The sequence below is a fragment of the Diplotaxodon limnothrissa genome, linkage group LG19 (assembly GCF_057381915.1).
Source record: "Diplotaxodon limnothrissa isolate DT_005_m linkage group LG19, D_limnothrissa_male_GT1.1, whole genome shotgun sequence".
Lineage (NCBI taxonomy): Eukaryota > Metazoa > Chordata > Actinopteri > Cichliformes > Cichlidae > Diplotaxodon > Diplotaxodon limnothrissa.
In genome coordinates, this window is record NC_140614.1 from 6,500,136 (window position 1) to 6,515,887 (window position 15,752).

At 39.4% G+C, this 15,752-nt stretch overlaps 1 protein-coding gene across 1 annotated transcript; it reads right to left on the reverse strand.

Annotated features, from left to right (window-relative positions):
- Positions 1-9,335: 9,335 nt before the first annotated feature.
- Positions 9,336-12,983, reverse strand: gphb5 (glycoprotein hormone subunit beta 5). Its single transcript, XM_085343125.1, has 3 exons — positions 12,766-12,983; positions 11,526-11,724; positions 9,336-9,527 (listed from the first exon to the last, which is right to left on the reverse strand). Exons 1-3 carry the CDS (start codon positions 12,981-12,983, stop codon positions 9,336-9,338), a joined length of 609 nt encoding a protein of 202 aa, XP_085199251.1.
- Between the last annotated feature and the right edge of the window lie 2,769 nt (positions 12,984-15,752).

Consider the following 15,752-nt stretch of genomic DNA (forward strand, 5'->3'; position numbering starts at 1 on the left):
CTGTCATCTCGAGACAAACACTGCTTTGATACCAAACAGATGCCCAAAAGCATCATGAGAATGAAACACTTAAAATCCAGACAGGAGACAACAGTCACGTTTTAGTTGCTGTCAATATCAGAGAAAATACCACAGTTTGAGTCGTGCTTAATACTGTAACATACAGTATTGAATCCTTTATGAGAAATTAGAAGATTGGATTGTTAATTTCACAAAGGTCTCCCCAGAGGCTACCTCATTAGATTTAAAATTGAATCCGGTCTCGGCTACTTCAAAGGACTCGCTATGTATAATCTATGTTGTTTGAGTCTGTAAATTAAATTCTCATATTTTGACTTTGACCTGATATCCTGACAGCTTGTTATTTCCACAAGTATACGACAATACCTTGCTTTTTCCCCCTAAGCTGTCATTACCATGATCATTAGTGGATAAATGTAAATGAAGACAGGCTATAATTTTTTAGCTACAGCTATAGAGAAGTAGCTATTGGCACAACTTTCATTTACTCCTCAGCATTACCATGAGCTGACTGCCTCCATGTCACACCGCAATAATTTATGGCAACACAAAACACGAACAACAACCACTACCAAAATGAAACAGGAAGTGAGACACAACTATATTACAAGAGAAACAAGGACCAAAACTCACACTTAAACAATTTGTTACAGAAAGAGAATAAACTGAGGGCTTCATCCTCATTGCATGAGCCAAAGTTAAAAAAATAAATAAATTATGGAGCCAAAAATTAATATTTTAGGAGAACTTTAATCACTGAGGCATGCAAACCTACATAGAGCCCAAACCTGTAGCCTTATAACGGCCAAGAACCTAAACTGTCTTTGATTTGTTGGGTGATTATTAGAAGAAGACACACAATCACTGTGACACTGTGACTGTAGATTAAGGTTTTTGTGCTTCAAATGTTAGGCGTTTTTCACAAAATGTGTTAATTTTAATTATAGTTTGACTATAAGTTGCTATTCCTGAAGTTTTTCTTTCAAGACGACATCGCTAACGAGCAGACCAAAGTCTTTATAATAAGAATGATAAGGTGTGTGTGTGTGTGTGTGTGTGTGTGTGTGTACTTTACTGTAGTTTATGGTCTGTATGTGCTCTGGCTCTACATGTAAGGACTTCTGTCTGATTTCAGAATGTTACATCATCAAGACAAAGTGGAAGCAAAGCAGACTGGAGGGATATCCAACATCTAAGGCCTATCACCCCACTGAGCCATCATCACCACAATCACACTATGACTGTACTCCACAGGCTCTGCTGAAACATAACTTATGCTAGTAAAACATATTTTGTAAGCGTGGAGAGATGCACGTGAAACTTTCAGTGTTATGCTAGGCTAATCTTTCCCTGCAATGTTTGCTGCAGGAAATATAACTGCTAGCATCAAAGTAAACAAATTAAGGGTCAACAAATCACACTTTGAACAAGAGCGGTGAGTTTTTGTTGAGTAACACTTATAGTATAGTATACATTAACCTTATGTACTACATATAGATGCATGCATGGTTAATTCAGTATCAAATACCACGATACAAAGCACAACAGATGACTGTAATAACAATGTGAAATAATTAGTTACATTTCTAAATTTGTAACTCGGTTTACGGCTCCCTTTTTAGTGAAGCAGTTAATGAATAAACAAGACTTTAATGAAAGTAAAACTTCATAGCGCGCCTTTAGCACTGAACGCTATCAATCTTTATCTTTGCAAAGAAGATAAAACGAGTTTTTCATCATATTTCAGCAAACTCAGAGACTGAGCAGCCTGCAGTTTATTACCATAGTTAAATTACAGTTGTTGAGCACAGACTTAAACTACTGAGATTTAATTTGTACAACTAATTAAATTAAATCTATTAACTGTCCACATGGTTGTATAATAGGCCTGTTTTCAATGGCACTTTCATGGCTATATGTTGTGATTTATATACTAGAATTATGTATTTTTTTCAGTTTATTTTCATCTATAGTTATTTTTTTGCCATCTCATGCACACATTGTTCCAACAGAGGTGTTGATATATACAGCCTGTGAGGACGATTATCAACATTTGCACCTCTGTGTGAATATGTGCTGATTGCTGACTGAATGGGATTACGCCTAACCCAGTGGTATAGCGGCAGTTGTAGTGTTATATTTTTATATCTTTTTTATATCATCAGAAAATGGAAGACATACAAGACCACTGATAATCTCCCTCGATCTGGGGCTCCACGCAAGATCTCATCCCGTGGGGTCAAAATGATCATGAGAACGGTGAGCAAAGATCCCAGAACCACACGGGGGGACCTGGTGAATGACCTGCAGAGAGCTGGGACCAAAGTAACAAAGGTCACCATCAGTAACACACTACAACGGCAGGGAATCAAATCCCGCAGTGCCAGACGTGTTCCGCTGCTGAAGCCAGTGCATGTCCAGGCCCGTCTGAAGTTTGCCAGAGAGCACATGGATGATACAGCAGAGGATTGGGAGAATGTCATGTGGTCAGATGAAACCAAAGTAGAACTTTTTGGTATAAACTCAACTCGTCGTGTTTGGAGGAAGAAGAATACTGAGTTGCATCCCAAGAACACCATACCTACTGTGAAGCATGGGGGTGGAAACATCATGCTATGGGGCTGTTTTTCTGCCAAGGGGACAGGACGACTGATCCGTGTTAAGGACAGAATGAATGGGGCCATGTATCGTGAGATTTTGAGCCAAAACCTCCATCCATCAGTGAGAACTTTGAAGATGAAACGAGGCTGGGTCTTCCAACATGACAATGATCCAAAACACACCGCCCGGGCAACAAAGGAGTGGCTCCGTAAGAAGCGTTTGAAAGTCCTGGAGTGGCCTAGCCAGTCTCCAGACCTCAACCCCATAGAAAATCTGTGGCGGGAGTTGAAAGTCCGTGTTGCTCGGCGACAGCCCCAAAACATCACTGCTCTCGAGAAGATCTGCATGGAGGAATGGGCCAAAATACCAGCTACTGTGTGTGCAAACCTGGTAAACCTCTGTTATTGCCAACAAAGGTTATGTTACAAAGTATTGAGTTGTATTTTTGTTATTGACCAAATACTTATTTTCCACCCTAAATTACGAATAAATTCTTTACAAATCCTACCATGGGGATTCATGGATTTTTTTTTTCACATTCTGTCTCTCACAGTTGAAGTGTACCTCTGGTGCAAATTACTGACCTCTGTCATCATTTTAAGTGGGGGAACTTGCACAATCGGTGGCTGACTAAATACTTTTTTGCCCCACTGTATATATATATGCAATGCATATTTCAGTGCAGCCATTTACCAGGAGAAGTTAGAGCACTTCATGTTTTCACAACCTTATGGAGGTCCTGATTTCCTTTTCCAGGAGGACGTGTCCATGGATCCTAGTACCAAATGGTATTTCACTTTGTATTGTGTGTAATGAATATTGAATATATGAAGGTTTAACTCTTAGGATTAAATTATGACAAAAAAAACCCCGGTATATAACAACAAACACCCACTGCAGACTCCACACTTGCAATTTATAATGAACTTTTATTGTATAAGTGGTTAAGGAAATGGATGGAAGGTTTCTTAAAATAGAAATACTCCAAATATAAAGGTGCTCTCTCTTGAGAACCAAATAAGTCGTCACTGTCTTCAATTGTTGTTTCTTGGCCAGCAAAAAGAAAATATAGCGTTCAATCATAACACCTCTGTCTTATTACATGCCATTGGTAATAAAGGCTGTAACAATCTCAGTGAGAATATGCCTCAAAAGAAATGTTATCCAACAAAGATACTATTCCTAAGATTTATCCATCATATTCACAGGGATCCTCAATCTTCATGTCCCTGCAGGAACTGCTATATAATTCATAACCCCAGCAGCTACCTGTCAGACTGTTACTACTAAGGCAATGGAGAAGGTGCCCTTAAGGCTTGACTGCAAAACCTACTCAGCTGGCCTTAATTTCAAACTACTGTTTATTAGTGAGACACACTGCTTTTATTCTAGACAGCTATGTTTACATAGCCTGGCAGGAGGCTTCTTTCCGATTGGCCAGAAAGTTGTCAATTAGGGATCACAGCTGCCAGGGTGTTAATATTTAATATTTCAAATGCCTTTGAGTACTAATTCAGTGTGTGTAAGGGGGTTTAATTTTATTATGTTATGCAAAAACAGTTTTTTGATCATAGAGCACAACAAAAATAGATTCTTTTTAAAGTGTGCTGTTTTGAGAATTGTCTGTAGTCCGCTCTCTAGTTTGATAATCTTGTCATTTCACGTTGTTCATTTTCTTTGAATGGCTGAAAACATCTAAGAGCTATTCAAGCGATTTAGACTTCTAGAACCAAGTTATTTAATTTTCTTTTTCCATCATTTATCCAAAATAAATTTATATGTTCTGCTAGATGACATTTCTAACAAGTGAGTCTGTGAAGGTTCTCAGTCATCCAGGTCATCGGTGAGACGTTTCACCTCTCATCCGAGAAGCTTCTTCAGTTCCAGAACTGAAGAAGCTTCTCGGATGAGAGGTGAAACGTCTTCAAGCAACTTAAAGAAGTCCAGACGCTTTTCTTTGCAAGCTCCTTTGACTTCTAACGACTTCTCTTAAGAGATAAAATACACTGACTCTTACTGGAGCAACACACATTACTGAAAAATGAAAAAGACCTATGAATATAACATAGAAGGTGCCCCCAAATGCTTATGCTAGTTTGTTCCTGCACTTTCTTGCTACTGGGTGTAACTTTTTATGAATTAGCAAAGAGTCATGCAGCCAGAGAAACACCCAGCTACCGTCTGCATGGTAGCTAGCCGATCATCCTTCACTCCCCTGGCTGCCCACCCCAAATTTTACTCCACTGCTCTTCTTCAAGTTTCTTAGTTGTCACGGACCCGGCTCTGGAGGACTCGGGGGTCCGTGAGCAGTGGGGACTGTTGTTGTTGTTGTGATTATTATTATTATTTGGAGTCTGTGTCGTCTACTGTTCTCTGTCCACATTGGTATGTAGGGCGTGTGTGTGTGTGTTTGCTTCTCCCCCTCTCTCCTCGGGGCTGTTTTATGGAAGTACGCGCCGTGGGAAAGGCGTGACCTGGCGACTGTCGTCATCGGGAGTCCCTCGCTGTTGCCGGCCCACCTGCAGCTGATTACCTGCTCAGCTGTTGGTAATTTCTTGGAAGTCGAATTTCCCAGAGGAACCCACCCGAGGGATTAATAAAGTTCTATCTTATCTTATCTTATCTTATCTTATCTTATCTTATCTTATCATCCCCCCCGGCTAGACAGAGGTATTTAACCTGGGCGACAGTCGACGTGGGATTATTACTCCTAATTGGTATAGCCTGTGCGAGACGTGTGTTCTTGGTATTCGGCTAGCGTGTGGCTAATTGTGGATTTTCCTTCTTCCTCCAGGAGAGTCGAGCGAAGAAGCGAGTTGGGGAGCACACACACTAACGGAGCTACAGCACGGGACGCACTGGGAGCAAGGGACGAGCACTATTGGCAAATTGCACTTTTGAGTGAATTGTTGGACTTACCTGTTGGCAGAGATGGGCAGTAACGCGTAACGCGTTACTGTAATCTGATTACTTTTTTCAAGTAACAAGTAAAGTAAGGGATTACTATTGCAAAATCGGTAATTAGATTACCGTTACTTTCCCGTAGGAACGCTGCGTTACTGCGTTACTAAAACCGTGATTTTTTTGCGAGAATGTCTCATGACAGTGACAACGTTGGTGACAACAGCTGCGTGCAGATCAACAATGGATCATATATCGAGTGCGGAGAGAGTATGAGCGTGCAGCGTTTAAAGCGTGGAAGTACTGACCTTACTTTGAGTTTGATTCCATAAAAAGTGACAAAAACATTAGCGTCCATTAGCATTGTGCGTGGGAAGAAAACTTTTTACAGCGAAAAAAACCTCTAAACTTCTAAGCAAGCACCAAGTGCGCAACGACGTAATGGGAAATTCACAGAGAAACTCGCGGATTCTTCAACTGACCGCGGCACACCTGCACCAGGGTAAACCTCCGCCTACCCCAGTCCTGCTTTACAGGTGAAAATAGAGCAACAGGACCGCTGAGTCTTTGACTTTATTTATTTTCTGCTGTGTTTTACTTGCATCTATTTGAAAGAGTGAGTGTAAACACAAAAAATATATATATTTTATGTGCTGGAATGTGCAGAAAATAGGTTTAAATGTTAAACTAATTTCTTCCAGTCAGAGAATGTTGCATATAATTAAATTTTTGCTTGATGCATAAAGTTAAAAGATTAAAACTGATAAAACAAGTTTTAAAAAGAGACTTTTCCATTTGATTACATTTTGTATGATGGATTATGTAGAAAAAGTAGAACTGGGCTGAAAGATCTATCGCTTTATCACCTCTTCAGGTTGTAAATCGTGTTTTTAAAAAGTAACTAAGTAACTAAGTAATTAATTACTTTTGAAAATAAGTAATCAGTAAAGTAACGGGATTACTTTTTTGGGGAAGTAATCAGTAATTAGTTACTGATTACTTTTTTCAAGTAACTTGACCAACACTGCCTGTCGGTTTCACTGTAAATAAAGTGCACTGTGGCATCGCAGAGTCCTGCGTTTTAGGTCCTATTTTCCTCATCCCCACGGACTGCCACGCAGACCGTGACATTACAAGATGAAATGGATGTGTCATCTCCCCTGAGTCTTTCTTGTTATCACACACACTTCAATAAGATGAGCACAAAAGAGTTTGGGATCCTATTTTTGTGACATGTTTTTGGGGGCTTGTTTTGGTGCACGGTGACATACGGCCCTCTGACTTGCACAGGAGGCAGGTGACACTGAGGAAATGTATTAGTTCTTCACTACAGGCAAAATTAGTGGACAGAACTTATGAGAACTATATACTGACTGTACACAGGCATGGAAAACAGTAACACCGTAGCTTTAAGGGTGAGACGTGCTCAGGTGGTGTACATCAACTTACAGTAGTGTGAGTGCACTCTCTGTCCTGCTCTGTAGGTGTGGTCTGAGCAAAAATTGTACTGAGGTAGTACAGTATACAACAACAACAACAACAAAAAACAACACATTTATCTGCTATTAATGGAAAAAATTCTGTCATGTTTACCATTTTAAAAGGTCTTCCTTTGTGTTCCCTCACAGCTATATAGTCCTCCCACCAAGTGATGCTGCAGGCCCCCCACCACCTCCTGCCTGCCAGAATAGGAAGTGCTAATGTCAGAAATGATTAGGACAGCGGGAGTCGTTACAGTGACTCTCCTGCCAGGGCTGTTGAAGATAACAGAGGTCTCAGGAGAGTCAGCAGCACAGACAGCTACCCTCTCTAGTGTCTCCTTTTAACCTCTCCATTTAATGTACACCCTTAAAAGCCTCTTCAGCACTCACTCAAACTGCTTTTGTTTATAGATTTTCTTCATTTTATGAATGGCACTATAGAGCTCTGCAGTGGGCTCGTAGAAACAGCATTTCTCAAAGCGACAGGCTGCAAAGAATTTTGTATGTATTACATAATATTTGCCATTATCTGCTGTACATTGCACACCTATCCCAGCTGTGATTAGACGAGAGCAGAGCACACCCTGTCACAGTCTGTCACAGCATGTTGGGAAATAAGCTATTATTATTATTATTGTAGTAGTAGTAGTATAGTAATTGCAAGAGCTTTAACAAGTGAAGTAGACACGACAGTCATCTCTTGACATGTTCCCTTGTGGACATGTTGAGGTGTGGTTATTTCCACACATAGGGCAATGCTCTCAACTGATTACCTAAGTTTGCCCATATGTGATTTTAAGGCTGTAAAAAGCAACAAAAATCAATCATGGTCAAGGATTTTCAGCGACGCTGACCTTAGCTAAGAAAGGCCATTTGTTAGTTTTTGTTGGTTTCTGTTAAGGTTACTAAAATGTGTAAGAAAAGACCAGTGCAGCTTCTAACAACTGAGCACAATCAATAGAAAGCAAAGATTATCTTTGCACTAAGTGACACAGTGTCAGTTACAATAACAGGTGACTCGATGGCTGAAGGTCACAGGTTTTATTCTTCTAACAAGACTCCTCAGTCTCAGTCTCCTGACTAACAGAAAGAGTGTAATATATATTAATGCAGTAATGAATATAAAATTAAATATAAAATTTTAATGATAATGAATGTTTTAAATAACTAACCTTTGTGATAAGCCACTTCACTTTTTGAGGGTCTGCTTGGGCAAAGGTGACCCCCATCATTTAAAAAAAAAATGGCTGGAACATCATATGTGATTCTAAAAAGAACCACATGAAGGTTTCATCATTACATCTTCCCTGTGTAACATTATTAAAACATCTATGTACTCAGAGGATAGCACTGAAAACCAATGCTGAGTAGCTGATTCTTGCCCCTGAGGCAGCACTACATCTGAAGTGGGACACCCAGAAACATGGTTTCTAGCATCAGTTTCTAAGTAAGAATACATTTTCTTAAAAAACAACATAATTCTTTCAATTTCAACATTATTTTCAGCAAGTTTTTGTATTTTTATATACATCTTACACTAGTTTAGCATTTTTGAACATGCTTAGTGTTTTCATTCTTTATAAAAACCATGTTTGTTTATAAAGTTTTTGTGAGACAGACCAAAGAATGTTATATTGAAGTTTCTTATGAGGATGAGAATTTAAAACTGTTTCTAAAATTATAAAATTGGTTTGTTTATTTGCTTTGTATAAAAGTTTAATATTTTTATTTTATTTTTATTTTTTTTACACAGCTCTCTGCCCTGGTGGTAATGTCTGTATCAAAAGCCAGATTTGCAGCAATTTAAGCATAAACATGAAGTTCTACAAACCCAAATGACAAGAAACAGAGGAGGAAAGAAAACATGCTTTTATTGTGGAAAGAGTGATGGTCCTGCACTCCAAAACACACGAGAGCACTCAGAGATTATTAATACACCCAGTTCTCATGGAAAATCAAATGAATAAGGACACTTAGTAAGCCCTTACCTCTCCAGCAGACCCTTGGGCTAAAAGCTCAGGTTGATTAAAAGCTAATAAGTGATCATTTCATTATTCATCCATTAAAGGCAGATAAAAAATTGTTTTTTACTTATGTCAATTACAACATTGCAAGGTTTACAGTGATTGCTTTGCTCCTAAGAAAAAATGCCAAGTGAAGCTGGTAACATATTTCAGTAGTGATATATCTCAGGTTTTTCTTGGATATGTAGTATCCAAACTAAGAGCATTCTAACAACATTTCCTGGCGTAGTGACACATTCCAGTTAAAGCAGTATTGCGTGTAATTATTACCAAAAGTGTACATAAAATATTTCTGCCTGTTCAGACTTCACACAGAAGTTATGCATTCAGTAGTGCTGGTCAGACAGACTCCACAGTCACATCTTAAGGCCACAGGGTAGGTGTATGTTGGATCTACATTGGGCTGACAGTTTGGTAGTTTCACAGTCTCCAGCCGAGTCTCATTGTAAGTACAAACCCGCTGATAGGACTCAATGAAGGGAGGCTCCAGGATTGGCTTCTGAAAAAACCAAAAATAAATTTATTTTGTTTTAAATTTATTTATCACTTTGTTGTAATACTGTCAGGGTTCACTGTATGGCAGGCAGGGTTGGAGCCAAACGCTAAAAAAAAAGCAGGTTTATTGCTGAGAACTTTCAAATAAAACAGGAATTAACAAACACTCAGACGAGGACCGAGACGTGAACATGACACACTGACAGAATCTATATACAGGCAGACACACACTGTGCACACTGTGATTATGGTATTTAACCGCTTGTAAAGTGTCCTTGTGTGTCTTGAAAGGTATGTATAAAAGTCTATTATCATTATCATATGCATACTATATATATATACACACACACACAAATACTGGTATATTGCAGCACCCATGTATTTATGTAGGCTTTTCTGTTCTCATTCTCAACTGAATAACAAATGTGTTTCCAACTGTCGTGGTTGTTACGCTCCCTCTTCCTTCCTTGTGACTAACATATCTGAGTGTTTTGTATGCTAATTAGTGCATGCAAACCCATGTTCCCGATTAGTGGCTGCATACGTTCCACATCCTGCCTTTCATCCTCATTGCTGGTTCTTGGTCCTGCATTCCACCATGACTGATTGGACCAGTGGCCCAATCCTGTCCTTCAATTAACATGCAGACTTAATCAGTGCACCTGTTTTTAAAGGGAAGCCAAACTATCACTGAGTGCTGCTGTGATTTACTGATGTGTCTCATTCTGGTGAAGGTTATGTGTGGCTTTGTACTTTGTTTTTGCAGTAAGTGTAACTTAAAGTCTTTGTGCGCCTCATACAAATGCAGTCTAGTTCTTTTTGCTCCATACCTGTGTTGTTGTTGTTGTATTTTAAGACGTTGACAAAATCCATGAATAAGGAGGCTGGGCTTTCTTTACAGTTATGGCCTACTTTATCATTTCATATTAATGATAATTCTTTCAGCTTGCCAAAGAAAGCTGCTCCAGTTAGCTTTTATATTCCAAGCTGTCTTTGATGGGACATTTGTGACACATCATCACATTACATTAAACACCTTCAGTGTTCCTCAAATACTTTATAAAATGACAAAAGTTTATCTTGATTCTATTTTCCAAAGAATGCTCAAATTAATGCAAATCTTTTGCAGCTGTTTACGGTTCCGTGGCCTGCACAGATTTAACCCCCGACCTCCTGGTGTCTGTCCTCAGACTCTCCCTAAAGCAATACATCAGCTCCCTCTGCTGTGCCCTGACCTCCCTGTGGGGGAGAACAGAGAAAAAGATGAGGCTCTTCCCTGAGGCGATCCAAAGAGTAGAACAACACAAAGCTCCGCTACGCTGCAGTAATAAAGCAGAGAGAATCATGAGCTTCCTAATGCCTCCCGTCACTGAATGCAATGTTCCAGATGAAACTTGAGATTTCACAGCGTCTTTTTTTCATAATAGTATATGGTGACTTGTGAAATCCAATTGTGTCTCTCATGCTCTTGAGGCATTGTGGAGGAAACCTCTGCTGTCACTTCAATCTCTGGATTCCACGCTGCTTCCCATTCCTGCAGAATGTTAACTCAATTTTAGCACTCCAAAAGTCTTCTGTCTTTATTCATTCTTATGCAAGTGTTTCACTTCAGACAGCCACTCATTACTATGTGGCAATAATTAGATCTTGGTAGGGTATTGCAAACACTGCATGTATTTTTTCCCTTGGACATCTAACTGTAGCAGCTCAATCCCTGCTTGCACTTGCAGCTGACCTTGGGAGAAAGCGAAAACAAATTTTCTCCAGGGCGGGATCACCCATCTCTCCATCTCTGTATCTACAGTATTCACTTCATCTGTCTCTGCCTCTCTCTGTGTTTAACTGTCTACTAAACCATGTTGTTCATCTTTTTTCATCTATGCTGATAATTTAATTTTGAGTAAAGTTGTGAGTTATATCACCTCGCACTATAATCATATTCTTTCAGTCCCCCTTATCCTCCCTGTGTGTCTGTGCCTGGTACAGTGGCCCTTGTCCTCACCTCCCAGGTCTCACAGCGCCCCCAGCAGGCATCAGTGGTGATGTGCAGACTCCCACAGCCGGGCTTCCTGGCCAGGAAGGTGAACTCCCGGACTGCGCAGCCAATGAAACGCCGCAGGTTGATGGTTGACACACAGCTGATGTTGTCGGACTGTAGAGAGATCCCGAGCAAAAAGCAACACAGAACCACAGCAGGCTTCCTGAGGAAGAGAAGGATTTGTGGACGTAAAGAAGGAGGAGTGATTTAAAGAAGACTTTAAATAGGATTTGTGAGGGCATACTTGATGCAAGCGAGGAGGCTGACTCCCTAAATGCATGAACACATTTCTTTAGAGTGAGAGCATTCTGGCCTCTGCATATCGATGTGAAGCTGTCCCACTGCACTTTTTTTTGGTGTCAGTTATTTGTAAGCTTGTCATAAAATCAATTAAAATGGAATCATAGGTGTTTACTGTAAATCTGTAATCTTAAGTACAGTTTGTTGACCACCTTGTCCAATGTTGTTTTTAAATGGCCTTAAATGTATTTCCTACCTTGGTAATATTCAGAATAACCATCCCATTCCTCTGTGCCTCAACCAGGACACGTTCAGGAGACTCAAAGAGCAAATAAAAGCAGGAAAAGAGCGCTACATCGTGTCTCAGCTGACATTCCACCTCAAAAATGTAATAAAACCCTGAACTTTCCAGTCAAGTCATTTTCTTTAGCACTTGACTTTAAATGAGTTTATTCTCAGTGTGCTTTAGCTGAGATGATACCCCTTTAGTTATCACTTTGTAGTATTGGGTTTTTTTATGCAAATGTTTTAGGAATGAAGCCCATAACAGCTGTATTGTAGAGTGTCAGGCAACGGTCAGGTCTCTGTTTTTTATTAAATCACCTGCATTCCTCTATAATAGAAGTATGGTCCAGTACTGGTCAAAAAATTATTGGAGTTTTAATCCTTAAAAATAGAATTTTTCACTTTTGATAATTTTGTAATTCCTCTCATTTGATACATTGTCTGCCAAAAGCACACAACATGTTAAAAACTACAGAGTTAGACAAATTAAGTTATTTGTAGAATCATTTATTATTTTCTGGACTTGTCACCAATAAACTGTTAAACTGCAAATCTGTAAATCTCTGACATTCCTGGTTATCGTTCAGGACTAAAAACAGTCCTGCTATTTTGACTGAACACAGTTAAGAGCTACAATCCTCGAAGTTAAACCTCGGAAAATAATCCTGCATGCACTCACCACTGTGGCTGTCTCCTTTGAAGGGTCATCTCAGCTGTAAATCGCAGTTGCAGTCTGGTTTCAAGCAGACGTTGAAGCATCTGTTTTAGTTTTTTGCTGTTTAATGAGCAGCTACTCTCACTTTTTAATACTCGGATGTGAAATGATTTTTTGGCTGGACTGAATGAATAACATGAACCACAGTACTTGTCACTGATGGTTCCTTTGACCTGAACCATCTGCTAATGGATCTGGCAGTACAAGCCGAGGCTTTATATCGGCCCCTCGTCCTGCCAACCAGCAGCTGAAAACCTCACCTCGGTCTGCCTCTTCTCCTCCTGACTCTGTAAATCCCCCAAAGGCCCTTCTACCTGTCACTGCCCATCAAATTCAGCCACCAGCTTGTTCCCACTCCATTAGCTTGATTAGGGAGGCGTCTGCCCTTTTGTTCATAGTCGTTCACATGGAAAAGGGGGAACAAAACTCAAATGCAGTTCCTACCTGTGTCTACACTTACTCATTCAGGCTCAATTAGCTGGCTCCAGGTACAGACCCTGCTCCTGTTCTCACATGCCGACTGCAATTATTTCACCCATAAGCTCCTCCACAGCTGTCCTCCGCCTCACCCTGCTACTGTCTCATTCTCATTTTTTTTGTGTCATGTGTTTTGTTTTTGGGGTGGTTGTCCATTTTTGTTGCTAGTGACACTCATCACACCACTCTAGAGAGCAACCTGGCCAAGTCTACAGCTTCTACCACACGGTTCACTCAATTATGACGGAAAGGATACGTCAGCCCTCCCAGGAGTCAGTGACAGGAGGAGGAGAAGAAAGATGTGGAGACATGTAGAAGGGGATGAATTGCCTCATCAAGAAATTACCACCGTCAGGTACCCCTACGAGCGGCATGTGAAGCCAGTGGCGCAGAACTGTGCTCAAGTAGTTCAGGAAATGAATCTGTAGAAGTCGACTTGAAAGTTAAGGCCAAGCAATTAAAGTTAGATTAGAGAGAATATTGTGGAAGATGAGTCAGGGACAGGTTCACAGACTCTCTGTTCTCCTTGCTGTCATGAAGAATTAGCCTTACTGAACAATGTGCAGGATGTAGAATAACAGGATGCATGTAATTGGATAACTTTGGTGGAGGTTAATTGTGATTCAGTACAAAGGGAGTAAAGCCTAGATTTCCAAAATCCAGCTTTTATGTAATTATTACATACTGAAAGTTTCCAGCTTCATTTTCTTGCCATTTAATTACAAGGATGCTCATCTTCTTTATTAATCAGTCCTGACTAAAATAACTAGGAAATAATCAGAAACCAAATCAAATTCAAAGGCTAGTGTCTTATATAAGGGTGAGTGCAGAGAGACTGAAGCCAGCATGCATGTGAGTGTTTCTGCAAGTGAGAAAGGAAGCTTCTGTAAGTGCAAACATGTAAAAACCCAATGAGATATTATTACAGCCAGTAGTTCAGCCCACGTATGTTGTTCTGCAGCTTTTGATAGTGTCACAGCTATTATTATTATTATTATTATTATTATGGTAGCATTATTAGGATTTCTTGCCAATGTTTGAATTCAACAGTGTTTAATTGGGAAATTTACATGAAAATAAAAATATAATTGCTTTTTGTAAAAATGAGCAGAATAAAGATAAATGAGTAATCCTAAATAAAAAGTAAAATCCTAGGTCTGGCATATCACTCAGCTTTGCTCTTGTTTGTGATATCCAATAATTGTGTAAGTTTCTAAAAGAAAGATAATATCTTTATTAACATTTTCTGTCCAGTTTACTCAGGAGATTCCTCAAGATAACAAAAGTCCTATCTCCAGGAATGACCTAAAGGTAATAAGTGGCAGTAGTGCTAAATATCTAAAGCAACAAACAGATCAACAGACTATCATGGGCAGTTATTTAAGTATGTTGTTTATTTCCATGGATTGTTTGGTTATGTAGGTAAACTGAAGGGTAATAAAAGCAGCCCATCCATGTCCTTAATGCTTTCCCAGTAATCAATACTCAAATCCATGCAATCAATGTAAACATCTAAATTGATGAATCTGTTGGAGATTTTTTGAAATGCATTGCCACATGTTACTAGATTGTTTTTTAAATGCTGACTCTTGTACATTAAGACTTTACTTAACAGTATGAAATCGTGTGGGTTTGGCTGTAGACGTCAGAAGCCCTGACAGGAATAAGATGATGTTGTGCTGACCTCTGGTGCTCACATATAATATTAATATTTTTCAATGATTTGAATGCAAATCATTCACTGAGTTATGCCATTTTACAGTGATATACAATTCTTTGGCAGATGAATCCTTTGAAATTATTTTCTCATTGTATGATTAGCTGAAACTACATGAAAATATTGTATCCATAAAAACTATGACTTGATTGGGGAAAGATGTTGGTATTGCAGTACATCTGTTAAAATATCCAGTTCAATCTTTTGCAAATGTCAGATGAGTGGACCTTAGCTGTATTTCTAGACCTGTGAGCCAGTCTCACTAACACTAACACTCTAAAACATTTAACTCATATCTGATGATTAAAATGAATCATAATGTGTTTAAATTGGACTCATGAATTACAGAATTTGTACTCAAAAGCAGGGCATGGAAAAAGGTTAGAGTTAAACTCAGAATGCATCTTTCATAAGGCTGTTGAAGCAGTGCACAAAACAAAAGACTAATTCAGTCCAGCAAACACATGAGAACAGATTAACAGCCACTGAGACAAAGGACTGAGAAGAAGACAGCTCTATATATACACAGAAGGGCAATAACAGGAAGTGGGCACAGCTGGGGAAAACAAGAAGCAAGTGCAGACAATCAAGACAATGAGACAGGAGTGGAAGTAAAACTAAACACAAGACAGTTAAGACAAGTAACTGCCAAAATAAAACAGGGTGTGAGAAACGCAGATACATTAATAAACCTAGGGGAGGATTAGACAGGAAACACAGAGGAAACAAATTAAGCAATAAAACTAAGAAAAGACTT

Coding starts and splice junctions, on each gene's coding strand:
- gphb5 (XM_085343125.1), bottom strand. CDS start 12,983: ATGGTTCAGGTCAAAGGAACCATCAGTGACAAGTACTGTGGTTCATGT. Junction 11,725..12,765: donor CAAAGGAGACAGCCACAGTG/GTGAGTGCATGC, acceptor TCTCTTCCTCAG/GAAGCCTGCTGTGGTTCTGT. Junction 9,528..11,525: donor GGCGCTGTGAGACCTGGGAG/GTGAGGACAAGG, acceptor TGGTTTTTTCAG/AAGCCAATCCTGGAGCCTCC.